The sequence below is a fragment of the Alosa alosa genome, chromosome 8 (assembly GCF_017589495.1).
Source record: "Alosa alosa isolate M-15738 ecotype Scorff River chromosome 8, AALO_Geno_1.1, whole genome shotgun sequence".
Lineage (NCBI taxonomy): Eukaryota > Metazoa > Chordata > Actinopteri > Clupeiformes > Clupeidae > Alosa > Alosa alosa.
Genome location: NC_063196.1, coordinates 16,864,117 through 16,887,905, shown reverse-complemented (window position 1 = coordinate 16,887,905; position 23,789 = coordinate 16,864,117). Strand labels below are relative to the sequence as shown.

The 23,789-nt window shown below is 45.4% G+C and overlaps 1 protein-coding gene across 1 annotated transcript in view; it reads left to right on the top strand.

Annotated features, from left to right (window-relative positions):
* med23 (mediator complex subunit 23) overlaps positions 1 to 22,465 on the top strand; it is a 51,433-nt gene extending 28,968 nt beyond the window's left edge. The window contains exons 21-30 of the mRNA XM_048250599.1: positions 2,583 to 2,763; positions 5,495 to 5,665; positions 6,741 to 6,957; positions 7,415 to 7,651; positions 8,075 to 8,240; positions 10,341 to 10,413; positions 11,838 to 12,052; positions 16,513 to 16,633; positions 20,030 to 20,161; positions 21,718 to 22,465. Coding sequence (XP_048106556.1) covers positions 2,583 to 2,763; positions 5,495 to 5,665; positions 6,741 to 6,957; positions 7,415 to 7,651; positions 8,075 to 8,240; positions 10,341 to 10,413; positions 11,838 to 12,052; positions 16,513 to 16,633; positions 20,030 to 20,161; positions 21,718 to 21,918 — 1,714 coding nt within the window. The 3' untranslated portion in view covers positions 21,919 to 22,465. The remainder of the gene's footprint in view (positions 1 to 2,582; positions 2,764 to 5,494; positions 5,666 to 6,740; positions 6,958 to 7,414; positions 7,652 to 8,074; positions 8,241 to 10,340; positions 10,414 to 11,837; positions 12,053 to 16,512; positions 16,634 to 20,029; positions 20,162 to 21,717) is intronic.
* The last annotated feature ends 1,324 nt before the right edge of the window (positions 22,466 to 23,789 follow it).

The window sequence follows — 23,789 nt, the reverse complement described above, 5'->3', positions numbered from 1 at the left end:
TCTGAGCTTGTCTCTGAACTTGTGAACGTTTTCCTTTTTCTTTTTCTATGTTGCTATCGCTCTTCCTGTTTTGGTTCCTTTTTTCCTCAGTCTGTCTTATGGTCTCTTATTTTCTCACTTTTTTCTCTCTCTCTCTCTCTCTCTCTCTCTCTCTCTCTCTCTCTCTCTCTCTCTTTATCTATCTCTCTCTCATTCTCTGAGCCTCAATTGTAGTTCAATACTGTTGAGCCTGGGTGTAAGCCATATTCATGTGCTGTTTTATTTCTATCTGTATGTGAACGTGTGTGTGTGTGTGTGTGTGTGTGTGTGTGTGTGTGTACACATGGCTTTTTCTTTATATATGTGCCGTGTGTGTGTGCGTGTGTGTATACACATGGCTATTTCTTTATATATCTGCCATTTCTGTGTGTGTGTGTGTGTGTGTGTGTATGGATATTTCTTTATATATGTGTGTGTGTGTGCGCATCAGCAGCATCAGCACATTACCCAGGGCTCTCCTCAGATCCTCTGACTCGCCTGCGTTTATGTAACTCTCCAGAGGAGAAGCGCCATACAAGTTCTTAAATGCTCAAATGACTCGTTTTCACACACTATCAGCCTTGCTCTAGCCGCAGAACACACACGCCCTTGTTTGCATCTCTCTCTTAGCTATGTTTTTCTCCTCTGTCTCTCCTTTTGTCTGACTCGGCCTCTCTCCCGGCTTCTCTACTTCTCTCCTGGCTTCATCTACTTCTGTCTTTCTCTCTCTCTATATTTGCTTCCCTCTCTTTCTCGCTCTCATTCTCTCCCACTCTCTATTGCCCACCCACACACACCCACACACACACACACACACACCCACACACCCACACACACACACACCCACACACAGAGAGAGGGAGAGGAATGAAAATAGCCCAGTGGAACGCCTCACATCTCAGGGTGCTGCTGCTTCTCTCTATCATAATGTCTTGTCCGCCTGTCTCTGTTGCTCTTCTGTCTCTGTTTCTCTTTTGTTTGTACATCCCTGACAGACCCCCCCCCCCCCCCCCACACACACACACACACACACACACATTCTCCGCTCACCCTGTCATATATGGGTAGTAATCTGGGTTCCATTTCCCTCCATAATAAACACAGACGTTTTGTCAAGGGCCATTCTGACGTTGAATGGCACAGGTCCCTTTCTTTTTTTCCCCATCAAAGCTTTTAAGAAAGACTCAGGAGAGGTCAACTCTGCACCACTTCTGCATCGGCTCTGGCAGGTGGTCAAACAGCTCTGCATGCAGACTTCGGGGGGGGGGCAAAGGAGTCGCGGGGGGGGGGGGCCAGACAGAAGAGGGTTCAGTGCAGTGTAGGGCTGCACAATTATCGCAATAGTAATCGCAATATGAACCAACACAATTACCTAATCGCCAAAGCTACAAATAATCGTGCAGTTAATTTTGTCACTTTTCTTGACTTTTTTTATATTCTTTTCATCCTCCTTGACTATGCCACTTCTGGTTGGTGGGGGTGTGTGTAGTGTGTGAGGAGCACAGAAATTCTGATTGGTGAGCTTCATAGTCGGTTGGGGTGCTATGCTTCTTGTGCACCAGGTGTGCTCACCAATCAGGGGTGGCACAAATTTAAGAGACATTTGGAATCAATGAATTGACTTAATTGAAATAAACGATTTAATTAATTGAATCAATTAATTGACATTATAAAATCATATCGCAAATCCCAATATCTGTCAGAAAAATCGCAATCGGATATTTTCTCCAAATCGTGCAGCCCTAGACAGCAGTCCTTCAGCACCTTCAGCGACATCCAAAAACTGACCAAAGGGCCTGACCCGCACAAGCAGAGGGACAGCAGTCCTCCAGCGGCGGACAGGCCTGCCCCCGGGGCCATTGCCAACAGCCTGCTGTCTCTGCAGTGCACTGACTGTGTCGCCAAAGTCAAGGTCTTCAGGTTACAGCCAGTGGGAGTCGTTTAGAAGCTGCTTAAACGGAGAGGAGAGGTTGACAGCTAACAGCTCTCTTCCTTGTTGCTGCGAGATTGCTTTCAGAAAGGGCCCAGACTCCACAGTTCTCGGATGTCTTTCAATTGTCGACAGTTTGCCAAACGATGTTTTCGCCAAAAGCGAATTGTTCTGCTTTAAAATGGACTGCTTAAGAGTGGGTTTAATCACACGCTAATCATGCAAGCATTTGGATGGCTAATTACTAGGTTTAACGGCTTGAATTATGTCCCAAGTTTGTCGGACTAAGCATTTATGTGGTGTATGTATTGAAGCAAAGCATTTTCATTTTAAGTGCTGGTTTCAAATGTTTCATGAAGAGAACTTTATGGAGCAAAAGCAGCAGATGCTCATATTGATTTGGGAACAAGTAAGATCCTTCCTTAGCGTGTCTGCATGAGGGGTAACGAGAGGCTACCAGAGTTAATTATGCAGTTCTGTCCGGCTCGTAAATATACCTTTTTCGATACAGAAAAATGTTGTTGTAATGCATTAGCAGCACCAACATACTGCACCAACATTTAGATTTCCTACATCCTACAGTAGGTCGATAGGTCAATAAAAGCCTTTGTCTTTTTTTTGGCGTCGTCGGCAGGGTGCTGGAGCGGATTGGTGCGCGCGCCCTGGTAGCCCACGTGCGGACGTTTGCCGACTTCCTGGTGTACGAGTTCTCCACGTCAGCCGGAGGCCAGCAGCTGAACAAGTGCATTGAGATCCTCAACGACATGGTGTGGAAGTACAACATCGTCACACTGGATCGCCTTATCCTCTGCCTGGTGAGACACTCACACACACACACACACAAAGTGACACCTCATCAAGTGCAGCTTACATACACACACACACACACACACACACACATACACACACATAAAGTGCAGCTTGCACACACACACACACACACACACACACACACACACACACATACACAAAGTGACACCTCATCAAGTGCAGCTTGCACACACACACACACACACACACACAGATGTGCATCACATTCTGTTGAATGCGATGCAGCCCATGTGGAAGTGCACACACACAAAAACATGGACCCCGACACAAACACCATTCTGTGACTAACCTCTCTTGTAGGATTATACGTTTTGCTTTTCAGCTAATATCTTCCATATTTGAAAATGGTTTAACCTCTAAATCACTCAATAATCGGTACTTCATTACAAGACCGGCGATGTTATAATGTTGTCCCACAAGGTGCAGGCCATCTTTGTGTCTTGTCCTTGGCCACCTGGCTCTGCTGATTTGCACATCCCTACTCTTGTACCTGGGAGACCACACAGAATAGAGACATCGGCTGCCTCTGTGCTCAGGCATTAGAGAACAAACATGTACAAACACCGCGGTGCTTTGAAGCTGACCTTGTGTACCACTCTCCAGGCAGCTGGATTGTGTGCAGGTGCCGTTTTATTTCGAACGGCTTTTATGTCTTTGCGCAGGTCAGGTTTTTTTTTTAAAACTCTCCTCCAGATGTATGTATTTTGCGTTTTATTCCGTGCTGCACAGTCATTGCGGCACCTTCGACTTTTATTTATTAAGTAGAGCCACCTAATGGCTTCTTCCTACTAAACGCATTAGGCGGCGGATCACGGCTATAAATGTTACTCTTATTTATTATGTGTCAACCGCGCCATGTCTCCGGCAGTAAAATGGTAATTTATGATGATGAATCACCTCTTACGCTGTCCCAGAGTGGAATAAAAGGCTTGTGCGTGAGCCCTAGTTCTGTAGTCAGTGTAGGTAGAGAAGTGCTGGGGTGGGGGTGGGGGGTGAGGTGTTGCTGAGGTGTTAACGCTGTGCTGACTCTGCTGTATGCTACAAGGCCTTGTTCCCGCGGGAACAGCTGTCTTGGTTACACTTTGAAAAACAAGGCCAGAACTGCTGAGGTGTGAGGTGCATGTCGAATTGGAAACGCTGGTCCAGGACCAGATGGTCAGTGCCCAGATCTGAGCCCCCTCAACAAGTGTTGGTCAGATAAACTGACGCCAGGTCAGTTATCCTATTATGAGCCAGAGAATCAAACTGCAGTGGCCTTGCTCTAGCTGTTGCTATTGCCTTTAACTGTACGTACCCTAAGTGAATATTAGGCTTTAGGCAGTTTTGCTTCAAGGATATGAGTATGGTTTAGTTAAGGTGTTGGGTTCTGTTACAATGACGGATAGTTGTGTGTATTATAACAATCAGCCATTATTGTGCATAAAATAAAAGCTGTCTTTCAATTGACAATTATTTCCTCAGAGTTGATTTTCATGTTAAGTTTGGCTACTGTTTTGTCTTACACATGATTATTTCACATTTCAGTATTACAATAAGAATCAACAACAACATGTTTACCCAATCTCATATTTCACACACACACACACAATATTTCCCTGTTTCTCCCCAAAACATGCTAATTATCCCCACAATGAAAGGCCGTGTAATTAGTTAGTTTCAGTCCTGTATTGGAGTCCTAAGTGCTCTGGGCAAAAAAAGATCCAGCAAAAACAACAAAACAACTCCGAAATCCTCTGAAACCGGCAGTAGCTCAACAACAACACCAGGCTTCCACTGCTACTGAAGCAATGGGCCCAAACCCAGTCAGTGGTTCCGTTCACGGACACCAGGTTCCCTCCTTGTCCTTGGATAATAATCCAAATCGTAGTAGGTGATGAGGTTTTAATTCTTGATACTCCGATATGGCTCCCAATAGCTTTTGTTAGAAAGATCCACTCAACAACAACAACGTGAAGCTAAGCAACTTTGTAAAAGGGTGTGTTACAATACTTGTTACAGTATGTGTCGAATCGTAGGATGACAACAGGAAAATGTGCTGTGGTCTCTTAATTTTTTCCCAGAGCTGTAGGTTTATTTGGGGATTTAGATAGCATGTAAACAAAGCGCTGCAGTGCTGACAGCTTTTGGGCCCTCGGAGCAGTATTGTTCTTGACCAGTTGAATGGCCTCTTGTCAGGTCATCCATTCTAATAGGCAGATCCAGTTAGTGATCTGCTGATTCAGCAGGGGGACATATGGAGATGGCCTCCCTAAGGGGTCTCAAGCTGCTCCTCAGTAGGGGTGTGTGTGTGTGTGTGTGTGTGTGTGTGTGTGTGTGCGTGCATCGCGTCGCGTCTCTGAGGAGGTGAAGTCGAGAGGCCGTTCTGTCTGACCTGGTGTGTGTGTGACGGTGTGTGTGTGTGTGTGTGTGTGTGTGTGTGTGTGTGTCTCTGTCTCTGTCTGCTGATGTGTGTGTGTGTGTTTGTAGTTGCCTGGCGACCACCGCAGCCATCCAGTCGTTCATCTTCTATGCCGTGTTTCCCTCATTGTCATCATCACCATCTATGTCATCATCATAATCATCATACTGGCTGTCACTAATGTGGATACATAATGCCCCAGAGAATTGTTTTTATAGTGTGTATAATATGTGGTAACTGTGTGTGTGTGTGTGTGTGTGTGTGTGTGTGTGTGTGTGCATGTGTGTGTGTGCATGTGTGTGTTCTATGTTCAACAGGCCATGCGTAGCCACGAAGGCAACGAGGCACAGGTCTGCTACTTCATCATCCAGCTGCTGTTACTCAAGCCCAACGACTTCCGCAACCGCGTCAGCGACTTTGTCAAGGAGAACGCCCCCGAGCACTGGCTGCAGAGCGACTGGCACACCAAGCACATGTCCTACCACAAGGTGAGGCAAACTACATTACCCAGCAGCCACTGGAGGGGAACACCATCCAAATGGATACATTGATGGCGCGTTCCAGTTAGATTCAGAATTCTGAGAGATGCGAGTGGCCATGTTGCTGTGGTTGTGGCATGTGTCAAATACATCGTAATGAATTGTTATCAACTGGTAATGCTAGCAATGATTAACAACTGGTATCACTGGTATCACTAAAACATCAACGATGGTTGGTTTTCTGACTTTTGGAACTGGAACACATTCAAATAGGGTATGACTCCACTAAATGGAATGCAACACCCTCTTGAAATGTAAGCATCCTGACACAACCAGGTCAAGACCCACCACGAATATATGCCTATACACACACATACTGTATAGACAACGATGGTGTCCACCCCCACTACACACATCAGCACTAATATAGACAGACAGACTCACACACACGTATAGACTCAGGCAGTGGATATATATATTTAGCCAGTAGTGAACAGTTCCAGCATACATCATTTGACTAACTGTAGTGTCCTAGGTTGGCAAAACATAGCAATTGTGATTGGATGTTGATAAGTTAGTCATTTCTTTCCACTCCTGGCTAGTCACGTCTTGGTTGTCCCCTTATCCTTGTCTCTATAACACACACACACACACACACACACGTACACGTGTACGCACACATGCAGAAGAAGATGCACTCATGCGCACATCCTCCCCCGGCTCCCTGGCCAGCAGCAGGAGGGAAATGTCAGGGGGGGAGGGGCTCTTTGTCCGGTCCTGACGGTGACATTTGTGTCTGCGGAGATTGGCCTATGATTGCCTTGGCATTTCGAGAGACCGTGGCCATGCCCTTGTTCATCCTGACGCAGGGTCCTGCTAAGCAGTTATTTAGCTGACCTTTCCATGTGTTTGTGTGTCTCTGAGATATCCTGAGGACATAGCCAGGTACATTAAGACCTTAAGATGCTGTCTGAAGTGGTCCATGTTAAGGAGGTTAAAGTCCACAGTTTTGAGGAGTGACACATAACGGTCTTTGAGTATTTGTAAATGTTGACCTGCCTTTGTGTGTGCGTCCGTGTGACAGAAATACCCTGAGAAGCTGTACTTTGAGGGCCTGGCGGAGCAGGTGAGCCCACCCATGCCCCTGCAGCCGCAGTACCTGCCCATCTACTTTGGCAATGTGTGCCTGCGTTTCCTGCCCGTCTTTGACATCGTCATCCACCGCTTCCTGGAGCTGCTGCCCGTCTCCAAGTCCCTGGAGACCCTCCTCGACCACCTAGGCGGCCTCTACAAGTTCCACGGTAAGGGACACTGGCTTCGGGATTCGGTCAGTTCATTACGGTGATGGTCAGAACCTAAGGAGGCACTGGCAGTGTGCTTTCACAAATTCATTAATCAATCAATCAATCAATTAATCAGTCGGCCAAAAAAACAATCCATAGGTTAAAGAATCGACCAACACAAGTTGCCTATGTGTTATTAGCAGAGCTATGAGAACTGAAAAAAAAATAAAGTAAGTAAATCATAGGTCTATATGACTGTTTTTAGCTGTCTCTATGGCCACTGTGTGTGTCTACTGAGATTAAACAGGTCTTGATTACTTTAAGACCTCACCTCCTACACACACGCATTTCTAAATTGACTTTCTCATTGATTTTTGTAATGGATATCTCCATGTGGATATTCGTCTGTGCTGGCTATAAATGTTGACCCTGCCCCCCACCCCCCCCCCACACACACACCCTTCTACTCCTTCAGATCGGCCAGTGACGTACCTGTACAACACGCTGCACTACTACGAGCGGCACCTGCGCGACCGCACCAACCTGAAGCGCAAGCTGGTGCACGCCATCATGAGCTCCCTCAAGGACAACCGCACGCCAGGCTGGTGCCTGAGCGAGACCTACCTCAAGTTCGGCATGAACCCGCGCGAGGACAACGTCTGGATACCCGACGACACCTACTACTGCAAGCTTATCGGACGCCTGGTGGACAATATCCTTTTAGTGAGGAGGAGGAGGAGGAGGAGGAGGAGGAGGAGGGGGAGGGAGGGAGGGGGAGGGAGGGAGGGAGAGGGAGAGAGAGAGAGAGAGAGAGAGAGAGAGAATCTGTCCATCTTTGTCAGTAATCCCAAAGTCACATACAGACATAGGCACAGATGCCCTGTTGTTTGGGTCATTGTCCTAAGTAGGAAGAAGTCTTCTCTTGGTCCTTGTAATGTTCTGTGTTTTGCTTATATGCATGTACGTAGGCCACACACACACACTTCTCTTACTTCATCTTCCTTGTGAGATTGTATCCCAATATATACCCCGCAGCACACGAGACACACACACACACACACACACACACACACACACACACACATACACACACACACACCCCTTCATTCAGAAGTCTTTCTTTAACCTGTGCCACCCATGGCAGGCAAGTCTCCTGGCCCATTCCCCAACTGTGACTGGCGCTTCAACGAGTTCCCCAACCCGGCTGCGCACGCTCTGCACGTCACCTGCGTGGAGCTCATGGCCCTGGCAGTACCCGGCAAGGATGTGGGCAATGCCCTCCTCAACGTGGTGCTTAAGAGGTCAGCAATGTGTGCTTATGTAACACAGGTCATAATTCGTCCGCGGCTCACGGCCCTCGAACCCGCCACCTCGACACACACAGGCATGAGAGTCGAACGCTCTAATCACTGAGCTAAAAGCCCAGGCTTCCAACTCAGCGGTTAGAAGCGTTCTTAAGGTTAGGGGTGTGAGGATTTACACGGGCAACTAGCATGCTAGCTCAGTTTGCCTCCGTTACACTTAGTCCCCACTATTTAAAGGAGAATTCCACATAGATCTCTGTTTCTCAAGGTCACCGAGTACTGTCAGTATGAAAAAAAACGAAAACGATCAGTTTTACCAAGAGCTAGAGCAGCTACACTGCTACACTCTGGGGGCAGGTGATCATGAACATGCCCCCAGAGTGTAGCACTGTAGCTGCCTGGCCGCTTTAGCTCTTGACTGCAGCAACTGGAGCTATGTAGAATCAATTGTTTTAGTTTTTTTCATATCGACAATACTCCGTGACCTCGAGAAACTGAGATCTCTGTGAAAAATCACCGGAATTCTCCTTTAAAGCGTTACATTATAGTGCAGTGTGCTAATGCACAATAGTGAATGTCTTCATTGTTTCTATTATTCATTGTTAAGTGTTGTTGAAGTAAATGGCCTGTGGTAGTTGTTGTAGTCTTAACACAATAGTCTTGTACACACATAGTATGTAGAGGGTTGGCTCAGTAGGACTTAGCATTTATGAATTGGATATTAAGTCTTGACTGTGAAATGCTGTTTTGTCATTTGAATATGAAAGTGTTATTTTGATTGGGATTTAATGTGAGCTTAACTTTAGTTAACAAGTTAGGAACAAGTGTGGAGTCCGAGAGCGGTGTCTGTGGAGGATATGGAAGGTGGGTTGTGGGTTTTTTCACTGACGTTGAAGTGTGTGTGTGGGATTTAATGTGAGCTGAACTTTAGCAGTTAAGTGGTGAATACTTGATCCCTGGTAAGGATTGTTTTGGGGTGGAGGTGTTGCTAGATCGATGTGGAGAAAGGATGTGTGGGCAGGTTTTTCTATTAATATAACCCTCACAAGGAGGGTAGGTATGAAGTTGGCTCAGTTTCCTTTTTATACACTAGAATAGAATCGACTTCAACCTTTTTTTTTTTATTATTGGCATCCATGGAGCCCCATATTATAGGCTTAGATGGAAAGCATGAAAAAATAAAAATAGAACAGAGCAAACAAGTAGGTCACAAATATAGGAAAAAATATATTCGGCAGACACATACATTGTGACCTTAAGCCACTACCAGTTTACTCCATCATTACAGGGAGATCAGTATGTGCACAGAAAGGAAGAAAAGGATTCTGGTCTATCTATAGGCAACTAATAGGCCTGCTGTAGTCCTGCTTCTGTCTCCTGTGCACGGGTCACCAACGCGGCGTGTAGGGGGTGTCGTGTGCCTCCCCAACAATTGGGACCATGCGTCAATGACGCACGTCTTCGTTGCGTGCAAATGTGTACGGAGGAGCATAGCTCCTCCTTAAGAATCCAAGTAAATTATAAAGATTAAGATTAAACAAAACTGGTGATATTACTGAGTCAGGAGCTGTGCTCTTCTGACTACTCTCATCCCTGTCAGTGGAGTCACGTCTCTCCATTCCACCGTTCTCATCGTTATCCAACTGTAGAATACCCAGGTGCACTGGCGGGTCAGGTCTCCTTTGTAACAGCACACGCCTGGCCCACCGAGTCTGTGGAGGGGAAATGGAGATCATGGCCAAGATTACATAAGGCTTTCAGTCTCTCCTGCTCCAAGGATGCGGCTGCCTGCAGCAGATAATGAGTGTGGCGATGATGTGTTACGTTCTAGAGATTAAACACACACACACGTACACACGCACACGTACACACGCACACACACACACACACACACACACACACACACGCACACACACACACACACACACACACACACACACACACACACATCCTTACTGATGCTCTAGCCAGGATGAGTCATGGCGGAACAAGTGTGGAGTCCGAGAGCGGTGTCTGTGGAGGATATGGAAGGTGGCTTGTGGGTTTTTTCACTGACGTTGAAGTGTGTGTGTGTGTGTGTGTTTGTGTGTCTTGCAGCCAGCCACTGGTGCCTCGAGAGAACATCACGGCCTGGATGAATGCTATCGGTCTCGTCATCACCGCTCTTCCGGTAGGTTCCGTGATAAAGCCCCCCACCACCCCACCCCTTTATCTCTGACTTGGTCCTGTCCCTCTCACCATCTGTCCAGCAATTTCAGTAGCTTTGTTCCAAAAAGTCTTTTAAAAATGAGGCCTGGCGGGTTTTGTGTTTTTTCATTTGGCTTTTAATATAAAATTTCTTGCCTCAAAACTGTCAACATTGAGTGAAGATCTCTTTTCTAGTTTATTACACATAAATGTAATATTAGTGCGATATAATGAGTGCTATTCAAGGAAATCATTTAATAGTTGAATGGACTCATTATTTCTTAGGTTATGACTTGAACTATAGTGGTACATGCTGCTAAATGACCATTCAAAGCCTTCATGTGGGAATTTCTCTAGTCTAAGACTGGTAAGTTAAGACTGCTATTCAACAGGCCTCTGTGTCCTGCAGATCTCCTGTCGTAGGCAGTCAGAAGGCCACATGATTCAGGTTGTTAGTCCCACAGCATCAGCTGAGATCTAGTTACACACATAAAGAGGCCAGCGGTGTGTGACTGCAGTAAACAGCATTAGGGCTGTAGGCCCTGGAGGAAAGGCTTGGTCACTGCTGTGTTAAAAGCTGCCTGAGTTAATTAGGGCAGTTTAGACTTGTTGGAGTATTGGGTCCACATTGTGTGTAGCTTGGCACTGGATATTAGCCATTCTTCGATCAAAGTGCTAGAACCTCTTACTTTGATGAAAATGTGGATCATTTCCCCACTTCACAAAAAATCTCCCAGCAACACATAGTTCTCGATGCACAAATATATCTTTTTAATTCCATTTTCTTGATACACCCTTTTTTTCTAAGTCCCCGGCTAAGTCTTTGTTTAGGGACGTGTTAAGTGGGTCCAGCTGTCCGCTGTTATGTTGACAGCAGAGCCAGAGAGTTTACAGTCTGGTGACAACTTGTTGAAACCAGGGGGTCAGAGTTTAGAGGGTTAGCTTCAGCCAGTTAGCAGCCCAGTTGGCTGCCACAGTCTTTAAAAATGGTGTTCTCTCTGTGAACTCCGGCATGGGCTCTCTGCCACCCACCTTTTCACAAACAAGCCATTTAGGTGCCATATTGAATACCTCCTCACTCTCTCCGGTCTCATATAATACCTCCATGGTTTAAAAAGTGGACTAGGATCCAGTAGAAAAACCTGTAACTTCTACAATTGCTTGTACTTTTAGGCAAGTGCTTTTTGTACTAGTTGTCACTATTTCAATGCTATGCCGAGAAGAACTAGTGCTACAATTAGAGAGTTAAGGGGACTCCATTGAGCAGACATTGGGGTAACATGCCTCTCTTCTCTCCTTCTCCTCTCCTCTACTCTACTTCTCTCCTCTCCTCTGCTCTCCTCTCTCTTCTCATCTCCTCTCCTGTCCCTCTCCTCTCTTCTCCCTCTCTCTCTTCCTCTCTTGCAGGAGCCCTACTGGATCGTTCTGCACGACCGCATTGTGAGCGTGATCGGCAGCCCGGCGCTCACCTCCGAGACGGAGTGGGTGGGCTACCCCTTCCAGCTGCTGGACTTCACCGCCTGCCACCAGTCCTACTCGGAGATGTACTGCAGCTACGTGCTGGCCCTGGCCCACGCTGTCTGGCACCACTCCAGCATCGGGCAGCTCTCCCTTATCCCCAAGTGAGTATGGACCACCACCCTCCCTCACCCACCCACCCACCCACCCACTACCCACTTGGGTGGTGGTGGTGGTGGGGAATCCTTTCCGCCTTGCATCTGTGGTCTGGGTTCTCCTGTTTTAAAAAGCTGCTGATTATACAGATGTCCCGCTCATTGGAAGGCGGCCATATTGGGATTGATTGAGGCCCCCCACTCCTGGGAGGTCTCAGACGGTAGCTGCTTTGTACACAGCTGAATTATGGACCAAGTGACGCAGATAGACGTGCCCAGAGATGCGTTTGGCGTTGTTATATACGGGCACATGGCTCATCTGGATGCTTCAGCGCTGGATTTGAGCCATTTTGGATGCTGTTGACTAGCATGACAGAACTGGCCATCCAGTGTAGAGTCTTTCTGTCAGACACTCGCATCGAGTTTGCCGTCCTAATAGTCCGCTGTCAAAATTGATATACGGTGAGCGAAAAGTTTCCACGCACATTGCAGATAGATTTCAACAGCTGGGCAATGAAACTGACAGAATCAAATAATCCACCAGATCAAATTCCAATTTGACATCAAGCATTATATGAACGAATAGATACGTGAACCATTCCATGTAAACCCATGTATGACCACATGCAGGCTCTTCGTAAAGGTGACCCAAGTCATCGACTGGAACATTGCTTTGATCTGAGCGCGAGTTCCTGAAAGCCCTTGTTTTACTGCCTCTATCTCATCGATCACTTCATTTTTAGTTGCTGCAGGGATCTCTGACTCTGCTTGTCTCGCTGTAGAGGTTCAGCTCGGCCTGGCAGGAGTCTGCGGGGCTTAAGCTTGGCTCGTTGTTTCTGCTGACGGGCCCCCGTTGCCCTCGTTGGCGGCTGGCCTGGCCTCTGTGCTCTGTTGACGTTGGATTAACCGCTAGTCTTCTCGGGTTAGAGGAGCCCCTCGCGGCGAGCCGATCGGAATCAACCGCTGTGAGTTTCCGGATTTAGCACGCTAATGTTAGCCGCCCAGCGGTTCTCTCGTGCTAATGCCACACGGTTTGTTTAAGGTCACGTCAGTCAAGACCGGTTCCCCTGAGGAGTTATCCGACGAGGTGCTGATTGAGCTGAGCTATGCCTTGCACCCAGTGCGCCGGCCGAAGTGTGAGGAGGTTCTGTTTGTGTAAGGAAATGGGTTGGTGGGCTACGCCTTCACCTGATAATATGCTGACGGAGATTGGATTGAAGAATAAATAAATCCGAATGGAAATGCCAGTCTCCATCCGGATTTGAATTGAATCAGAAGCCAGACAGCTCCTGTTGGTTGTTAAGGCCACACATTTAAAATGAAAAAGTCCACCATCCTCTTGTACTGTCATCTTTTTATGTAGTGGCTAGTGCTTGTATATGTGCTTGATGTAATTTTGCACAGGTTTTCATATTTTTTGCTGATCTGGATTGGATTCTTACACAAGAAATTGAATTATTTCTCTTTGACCATTTCAAGAGGGATATTTAAAGAGACGTATGACATGGCAAACTGAGTCGTGGCTTGGAAAGTGCCAGAGGATTATCACTTGTTCATTCCAGAACCTTCCCATTCCCTCATGATTCATCAGTCCGAATCAGCGTTTGAGAGAGGACTTAAGAAACGCTGAAATACTGAAGTCAAGAAGGCTTTCTGGCTCTTGGGTGCGTTTCCCAAAACCATAGTTGCTAACCTGTTAGCAACCTAATTGGTTGGCAATGGGAAATTGCATTACAACCAACAAAGTTGCTAACTTAGTTAGCAACTATGGTTTTGGGAAACACGCCCCTGGTCGATATATTTTTTGTCTCTCCATTTGACTTCTTCATCCTCACAATTATAAAATGCGCCCCTTTACTCCAGTGACTGTCATAGTACTCCTCTCAGAGAGGGAAAGGAAATTGTGATGAGAGAAAAATCATGATGGTGTTATGTGATTGACACAAAAGGGACTTGCTCAGGTTCATCCTTTTGTGGAGTATCTCTGTTCCACTTGCCTTGGGCCTACCCATCGCCTACCCGTTTGGGAGGATTTGAGGGTTTCTCTTCTGTCATCAGAGAGAAGTACATTTTTGTCATTTTTTTTGTCTAGTTCTGTTAATTTGTCACTGGACCCTTTCCCACCTTATTATTAATTCTCTTTTGACTTGTTATTGTTATTGAATGTACAACGATTCTCTTTTGCTTGAGCTGGTCTTTTTGGCACGTCTCTTTGACGTGTTCCTTTTAGTCATTTGTTTTTGCTCCGGAGGTGACTGGTCGACTCTTATCTGCCCAAAGTGTGTTTCAGTATGTGGTAGAGATGCACCGATATGGAATTTTAGGGCCGATAACCGATATTTATTGGTTTGTTGTGACCGATACGATAACCGATAATATTACTCTTGAAAAAAAATTGTGAAAAGTGATTTGGGGAAAGCATGTAATAAGCATAATTTTATTGCAGTAATTTTACCTACCACCAAATGATGGACAGAACTCATAATAGTCCTCAATAGTACGGCAGTCAACAACATAACAGTAGCCTAGCCCTACAGTATGTGTGGCTCCTAGTGAACCTGACGCCAGTGAATTGCGAAAGTGAGTGGCTAGGAGAGTTTGAATTGTTTTAGGACTAAACGCTCATAAACGGCTCAGCTTGGAACAAGCTACAGTATAGCGACCAAATCAGAGTTTGTGAGGGAAACTTGGGTTTAGTTTCAACTGCGGGTAACTGAATAAAGCTGCAACTCCTCAGACTGGATCTTATGTCCGTCTACTCTGTTGCGCACAACCTGCTGCTGCAGAAATGAAAGGAGTTAGCCCCGAAGGTTTTAATAACTTATTATGATGACCTGACTGGAACTGAAGCACGAATGGTTAGCATATTTCTAGGTAATAATACAAAACCCAAGCTAAAGTAATGCAAATATAATATTAAAACACAACTTAGAACTAGGCCTACTTATGTACTCGTCCCACTAACGAGTTTGTTTATTTGTTTCCCCGACCAGTGCGGTAAAGTGCAAACACACCAGCACAAGACGGCTCTATATAGGGCTGAGCTCCGCTCAGTTAAGGTTAAATGGCGGATCATTCACGAGAGGATTTTGAGATGCACAGATTCCCAAATGAACGCATATCCACAGATTTTGTTAGAGTGGTGAAATACATTCACACCGCTGACATTATATTGAGGAAAAAGTATGGCCAACCAAGCTCAAGTAGGCTAGCTCAGTGTAGCCAGACGGACCTCCCTACGAGGCCTAAATTAGGACTTTAAAAAATAGCAACAAATTATCGGCCAGAATTCTGTTATCGTACCGATAATAATATTTTAATTTTTTCACTTATCGGCTAATAATATATCGGCCGCCGATATATCATGCATCCCTAGTATGTGGCAGTGACTGGCAGCCTGTTCTCACGTGTGCGTGTGCATGTGTGTGCGTGCACACCTGCGTGTGTGGCTGTGTTGAATAAGAAACTGCCAACCTTTTTATGTAGGTAAGCTGTTTGTATATTTTAGATGGTCATTGGTAGGGTGGGTTTGTGTGTGTCTATGTGCGTGAGACGTGAGTGTGTGCATGTGTGTGAGACGTGAGTGTGTGCATGTGTGTGTATTTGCACTTTTTGAGCAGTGACAACCTGCTTCTGGAGGAGACTCATCTCTTTTGACACAGGCAACGAAGTGTGTCATGCGCGTGTGTGTGTCACACTCTCACACATACGCTCATTCTCCTTCTCTCCCTCTCTCTCTCACACACACACACACCTTTTCAAAACGTGGTGAGATTGGCTCAATTTTCTGCTGCCGACAGTCTGCTCTGGCGCTTTCTATCACCGTCACGCTTCTGAAGGTTCTTGTTGGTCCTGTAGCCCCCCTCCTCTCCTCCTCCTCTCCTCATCCTCCTCCTCGTCCTCCTCCTCTCCGCTCTGCTGGCCAGTTCTGCTGGATTTGTGTGTGACGCAGATCGAAAGCCGTCCGAGTCGGTTTCAACCACCTGTCTGGCCTGGCATTTCCACACACCCGGCTCAAGGCCGCCGCTCAGAGCTGGCCAAGTGTGCAGAGGTTGGCTGCCTTTTTTATTTTTTTTTGGCTCCTCTTTCTGATCTTCTTTTTGCTTTTCTCTCCTCTTAGATCTCCTCCTCTTCTGTCATCTCTGGCTGTTTGCCTGTTGCCTTGCCTGGTTTGAAATTATTTAATGTCAATATGCTCTCCTCCTCTCCCCCTCTCTCTCTCCCTCTCTCCTTCCTTCTCTCTACCTCCTTCCCTCTTTCTCCCCCTCTCTTCCCTTTCTCTACCTCTTTCCCTCTGCCCCTCTCTCCCCTTTCTCTACCTCCTTCCCTCTGCCCCTTCTCTCTCTCCCTCCCTCTCTACCTCCTTCCCTCTCTCTCTTCCTCTCCCTCTACCTCCTTCCCTCGCTCTCTTCCTCTCTCTCTCTCTTTCTCTCTCTTTCTCCATCTCCCCCTCTCTCTCTCTGTCTCAGGTTCCTGTCAGAGGTACTGAAGCCCATAGTGAAAACGGAGTTCCAGCTGCTGTACGTCTATCACCTGGTCGGTCCCTTCCTGCAACGCTTCCAGCAGGAGAGGACACGCTGCATGCTGGAGGTAAAACACACACACACACACACACACACACACACGTCATGCATTCGCGCCTTTGCAACATTCACCCACAGATAAACTTAAGAACACACACAATGCTGGATGCCTCTCCGATGCTATGTAGTCTAACGTGCAAGTCTTTGTCATGAATGCAAAACAAACACAGACACACACACACACACACACACACTTATTTTCATTCACTGATTGTTGGTCCCAAAGGATACCTCTTCTCTCTTCACTGGGCCCCCGTAAAAGACTGGAGGTTAAAACCATCTGGTATTCCTAACAACAAACCTCCTTTCAGGCTATTTGCCAGTGTCGATTGATTGGATAGCCAAAGAGGGCATACATGGACATTAAGGTAGAGAAAGTGAGCAGTGAGGTCTTTTTTCAGAACCATCCACAGCCAAGTGTTTGTCAGAGAAGAGCTGGTGAGCTGCTCAGAAAATTCTGCTCACTTACGCAGTGTTCATTTCTCTCTCTCTCTCTCTCTCTCTCTCTCTCTCTCTCTCTCTCTCTCGCTCTTTTCTTTTTCATTCCCTTTCTATGATTCCTTCTTTCTCTCTGGCTCTTTCTCTCTCTCTCGTTCTCTTGCTTGTTTGCCTCTAAAAGTCATAAGGCGTTCATTTTTTTTTTCATAAGCTGAAGATAAGGCAAACACACACAAACACTATCTCCGCCTCTCGCTCTCTCCCACATGCACATAAGCACACACACACACACACGCACATACACGCGCGCACACACATAGACAGACAGATGCAATCGGCCCTGATTAAAGGGAAGGCAAGAGAGAGTCGGGGCTAGTCTCCAGGGCTCCTGAGTGGGCGTTCGAGAGTCGCCATCCACTGGGACTACACCTGCTGTCTGTTAGCCTTTGCTAATGCAGCAGAATCACACAGGTGACTCTCTCTCTCTCTCTCTCTCTCTCTCTCTCTCTCTCTCTCTCTCTCTCTCTCTCCGTTTCTCCTCCTGTAGTATTCTCTTCTTTGCTTTTTTCTGAAATACAGATGCACATTCTCAGCTAGGATAATAGGATTTATGTAGTAACGTAAAAAAGCATGTAAGCTTTATGTAAACTTAGAGTATTTCAACATTATTCTTTCTACCCACCTGTTTATCCTGATGTATTATTATGCTCCCCACCTCCTTAGCTTTCCTCTCATAATTGTATAGTTTTCTTAACACTAATACAGTTCTTTAAAGTTTTACAAAAACATGAATTATGTATTTCGAACACTTAAGGAGTCAAGGAAATGTCAGAGAAAACAAAGCACTTACTGATCCTTCTACCGGTAGTTCTTCTACAACATGTTACTCATTCTCTTTTTCTCTTCATGTCTTCCTCTTTCTCCCTCTTTTCTCCCTCTCCTTCCTCCATTAACACCAAAGAGCAGCTCTCGAGAGACACGCATTCAGGCCCTCTGCTGAAAGTGTTCTCTCATCACTTCCCCCCTCAGACAAATCCCACTGGTGTTATTCGACACAAATCCACTACCGGAGGATTAAGATCAGCTTTGGTGCGGAGAAACTCCCGTAACCAGTGTTAACCAGCTGTTATTTCCAGAGGCTGCCTGTACTTAACATCAGCGAGTGCACGATTTATTTTTTTTTTTCACATTCTGGTATAATCTCGGCACAATTGAATGTGATTTATTTAATTAACTTAAACTCTTATGTAAAACCTAGACACACACAGACATACTCAGACGGATTGATTGGCACCGATTAGAACAAATCATTAACTCTGGTGACAACTCCATCCTGAGTGGAGAATGGCCGCTGTCTGAATCCCCAGCTCCAAGGTTGGGATTTATTTGCTGTCAAGTTCTCAGCTGTTGTTGTTGTTGTTGTTATTATTTGGTTACTCTCGTCACACCCAAACCCTCGTCGCTTATTTTTGATTACCACTCGCACATTTCTGTAATTTGTGTGATTATGTGTGATGGCTTAATCAGCTCACACTGCCTTCTCGCCAACCATTAAAGTGACACTGGCTCAGGAGCGGCGTGGAATAGTGGACATTTCCCCCCAGAGCAGCACATCCAAAGCCTCATCCAAAGCCTCATCCAAAGCACGTGGCCCTGCTGCACTCGGTCAGCCTCCAGACATCGAGGCCAACGGCCCCAATTCACTAGCAACCGGCCATCCTCTGGCCGTAGTGAAGGTCACATCACACACACACACACACACAGAACAGACACAGACACACCTGTTGAGCTACTCTAGGCTTTGGAATAATAGCCTAATCTCCATTGGAGTTGGTTTATGTAGACACTCAAGGCGTTTCTATTAGGGCTTTCTCAATCTCCGGATGTAGGAATGGAAGATGTCATGCTGTTCTTCTGAAAGAAATTAGCTTATTTCATTTCATCAAATTGTCATTCGGGCAGGAAATTGGGGGAGTCGGGGACAAATTGACGTGTGTGTGTGTGTGTTTGAGAGAGAGAGAGAAAGTAAGTTTATTCTTAGAGCTATATATATATATATATATATATATATATATATAGTGTATCTCAAATATATATCAGTGTTTCTCAAACTTTCAAACTTTTTCAGACCAAGGGACCACGTAACCAAAAAAAAAACAACAACTCACGTACCACCTAGCTAAAAAAAGAGTAGACCTACTTCAACACTATATTACACAATCGGTCTACTCATTGAGTCACCTTGCTTATTTTCTTTGCACCTTGTTTATTGTGTCAGAGGATTTATATTATTTAAACTGGCATAGTTTACATAGGCAGTGAACAGAACATTACATAGGCAGTGATCAGAACTGTTTGGATTTATATAGAAGTTGTTTCAATATTGCAAGCAACTCATCTATATTATATTTACCACGTCTGCTCGCGGACCACTTGGAATAGCTTGCGGACCAAACTTATATACAGCACATTTTCTAGCACAATCGAAGCTCTTCACATAAACATAGACAACATAAACACTCAATACTAAGTCCATGGGCAATGTTTGTGCATCTGTTTTCCCCGGTTTCCAAGGGTTCTTTTTTTTTCTTTTGTTTTGAGAGCAGAGTTTGAATTCACGCAGCCTTGTCAATAAAGATGCTAAGCATATTTTCACCAAAAGCATCGTATAAGCGGCCTGCAGCATCAATTGCTTCCTAGGAGACCATTCTTTACCACTAAGGGCTTTTGATTCTGGCTCTCGACTGTCAAGGCAGAACTCAAGAGTTTTCCTTAGTAATATTCACCCAAACAAGTCTGGCATTAAAGCTTTTCAATAAACACTTGGAGCTACTGATTTGTGTTTTTTTCTCGGAAAGTAAGGAAAATGTACACACACACACACACACACACACACACACACTCAAGTTAAGTTTTTAAAGTTTTAAAGTTATTGTTCTCTTTTTCTTCCGTCTTGGTGGCTCAGATTGGCGTGGCATTCTACGAGATGCTCCAAGCTGTGGACCAGCACTGCAAGCACCTGTCCTACATGGACCCCGTCTGCGACTTCCTTTACCATATCAAGTACATGTTCACCGGCGACAGCGTCAAAGACCAGGCAAGGAGAAAAAACGTTGTTTGTCTTGTTGTGTTTTGTGTCTTCTGTCAAGCGGTCAGAGCAGAGACTCATTAGTGGTTGCCTTTTTTTTTTTCCATCTATTTTCTGTCCTCGTACAATTATGAGTATTTTCTCTCTTTGATTGTCCAAGTGCCTGAGTTGCTCTTTTGTAATTCAAATGGGCTTCTCCTGCCAAGCCTGCTGTGTTTACAAGTAAATTGGGGTCGTTAACCTGAAGTTACTCCCTTTCTCTTTTATTTTCACTGATTTATAGACCAAAGCAACGTTGCTATTTTTTCTGACAGTCTTTCTCCTTTGTCTGTCCCCATTTCCTAAACTCTCTGTGAGTGTGGCTGCAATAGCTATAGTGAATGTCTTTTACTGTCTTCACTGTGTCTTTCTTCATTACCATAATTTCCCAACTATTAGCCAAAGTTAATACATTGATTTTGCAACATTTCTTCAGCTATGAGGTTAATACACGGAGGCAGTTAATATGGTATTATTATGTTGTTGTTGTTTTTTTTTACTTGCATAAGTGTATGCGGTCTATACACAATGCGGCTAATACACAGGAAATTAAATTATCTCACTTCTGGACAAGTAAGGGATAATGGACGACACGGTGGTCTGTTCACAGAATGCACGGTCGAGGTTGTAAAACGGCCCCGACGCGAAGCGGAGTGCATTAACTTCTGTGAACAGACCACCGTGGAGTCCATTATCCCACTTATTCCACTGTTGCCACTTGCGTTATGTTCATTTCCTGTTACAATTTAAACGTTTTAATCGCTAAAACTGTCTTGTTTGTAGAACTAATTTCTTCCGACAGAATTTCTTCTCAACTCACAGGACAAACTGCCGTTACTAGTTCTAAATGGATGGTTGCTACGGCCAAAGGCCAGTCGTTAGTTCTATCTCTCCCGTTGTCAAGCGGGCGTATCCCAAGATTCTGATGAACTTTAGCTTTGAAACATCGCTATTTTACTTAGCCTGCTGTCATCCATCTAGCTAAAAAAGCCACCTCCGTCATATGCTACAATGTTGCAATGTTCTGAACGTCTGCATTTTATTTCGGGATGCAGCGTGACAGTTCATTTAAACTTCACAACGAAGTTTGGCGAATTAATTAATATAGAAGTGTGATCTGGCCAAAAAATGGATCTACTTCATAGGTGTGCAGATAACATACGGTTAATGGTCGTTCTAAATTACGTAGGACAATGGGAAATTCAACCAAGCAGTGGAATAAGTAAGGGATAATGTATAGAACGGCGGTCATTATGGGGAAAATAAATCCCGACAGGGCGAACCGGACCCCAACGCGCCAGCGGACGGGTCTTGTTTCGCCTTGAAGGGACTTATTTTCCCATGAAGACCGGTGTTCTATACATTATCTGTATAGATACATTTTTCACGTGTTTAAGTGGCTGGTGCTATTTGTGTCATTGTGTGTGCATACAGTATGTTGGGGTGGGGATTTGATAGTCCAGTCTTTGCAGCGGGGGGAGTCAGTTTTTATTCCAGAGTAAGAGTTAATTCCATCTATCCCCCAGGTGGAGAAGATCATCTGCAATCTGCGGCCAGCCATGAAGCTCCGTCTGCGCTTCATCACACACATCAGCAAAATGGAGCCAGCCGCCTCAGTCGCTGCCGCTAACGCAAATGCTAACGCCCCACAGCCCAGCGCAGTCTCCTCGCCAGCCCCGCAGAGCAACCCCGGGCCCTCGAACGTGCCCCTCTCTGTGGCCCAGTGACTGACAGGCCTCCCCTAGGATACTTGCGAACTCGTTGTGAGCCAAGAGAACCGCCGGGCGATCCAGAGCCTTTCTACATGAATGAATTGATAAATGGAATGGCGGAATGAATGGGAACTGTTAAGGAAAGTTCCGGTAGGGCTGTCATAAGTCGCACGGCCGAAAAGACAATGTGACTGATTCTGCCTTGGTGCACAAGGTCTTTGGATTTGCAGTTTTCTGTTACACTTATCATCTGGAGATGTCGGTCACATCAGTATGCTCCAATAAACTGTGTTTGAAGGACGATATGAGAGAAAAAGTTCTCAAATCTGACTTGATCTCATTTTGAGGTATTTCTGTATATGATCATTTTGTTTTCTATTATTATGATGCACCTGGCTGTGTTTTGATGTAATCTGTTATCTTTTCCAAGACTGACAAGCCATGTGCCTTGACATTTTTTTAGCCTCAGCAATCATGAACTTAATAATATAGCCTATTTGCTAATGTTGCAGTGTTTTCTCACCAAACAACAATAATGCCAAATAAACACTTTTAGTATAAATGTCATCATTGCCCTTTTGTAAGTATAAACGGCATCTTTGCCCATTCTTTGTTTTGTTTTGTTTCTTTTTTTGCCAGAGGTCACACATCTCAGGGTCAGACCACTGATCCAGACGTAGTTGCATGTTTTCAGACACAACGCTCTTCAGACAAGTTCATTTCTGTGTCAGTGCCGCCATCAATCTTCTGGAGTTAAAAAAAAAACGATGTGGTTAAAGCTCAAGTCTGTGCTACTCACATTCTTTGGGTTTTTCTGTTAGCCACGAGTAAATGAGTGTAAACAATCATTGATTCGTGGAGAGTGAAAAGGCACACTGTCCTCTTAGTCGCCCCTTCGGACTTGGTAGAAACGGAAGCTGCCTGCAGCTAATGTTAATGAGCCCTTCAGGGGGGAACCAAGCAGTGGACTGAGGCATCTTTTCACTGACCTCTCCCTAGCTGCTTGTCTCTTTTATGGAGGATGAGCTGCATGTAATGGCCTCGATCGCACTATGAACTCTGGCTTTGGCCATAAAGGGCTTTGTGATCCATAAATGCCTATTCAGTTAGGACAAGCAGGACTCAGTGAGTGCCTATAGGAGTCCCTTTTGGGGCTGCGCTCTTTGTTCAGGGCTTTTTTGTTATGTTAAGACTCATTAGGTTTTCATTTTCTCCCTTTTCTCTTTTTTAGAATCAATCGCTCATTAGTTTGTAAATTGGCTGTGGCGGCCATCTTTGGATGAAAGGGCCAGTTGCAGGTCCAGCTTATCTCGGCATAGGAGGCTGTTATCTTGGCGGACGACATTCACATCAGCCCTAATTGTGTCTGTGGTTCCCCCTTCCTCTTTGGTGTGCCTCAAAAAGACTTAGAAAAATGACTTCAAAAGGGCCCTGTGATGATGATCCTCACAACTTCCTTGACTCAGAAGCCACATTGGCAACTCTTTTATAAATACGCACATCAGGAGGCCAGTTGGCATGTCATGTTCATATATACTGGAGGCTATAAACTCATTGACCCAGATAATGTGCTCACATCTTGGTTGAATGAATCTGCCTCTTCATTCCTGGTTAATCCTGGCCGAGGACATAAATCTATTAGTCAACTGTCAGCAGTCTGTCTGATTGCTACACGGGGAAGAGCGTGTTGAGGTTAAACTGCTATAATTGCATTCTCATGTCATTATGGATGGACCACATGTACAGTATATATTTGTGCTGGCTTCTCATATTTAGAACCTCATCACTTGTTCAGAGGAAATTAATGGTCTCAAGAGGCTGTAGTGAGTATGTGAGGTGGTGATGACTGTTTGCCTTGACATTGGGGATTATGATGTCTCCTCTCT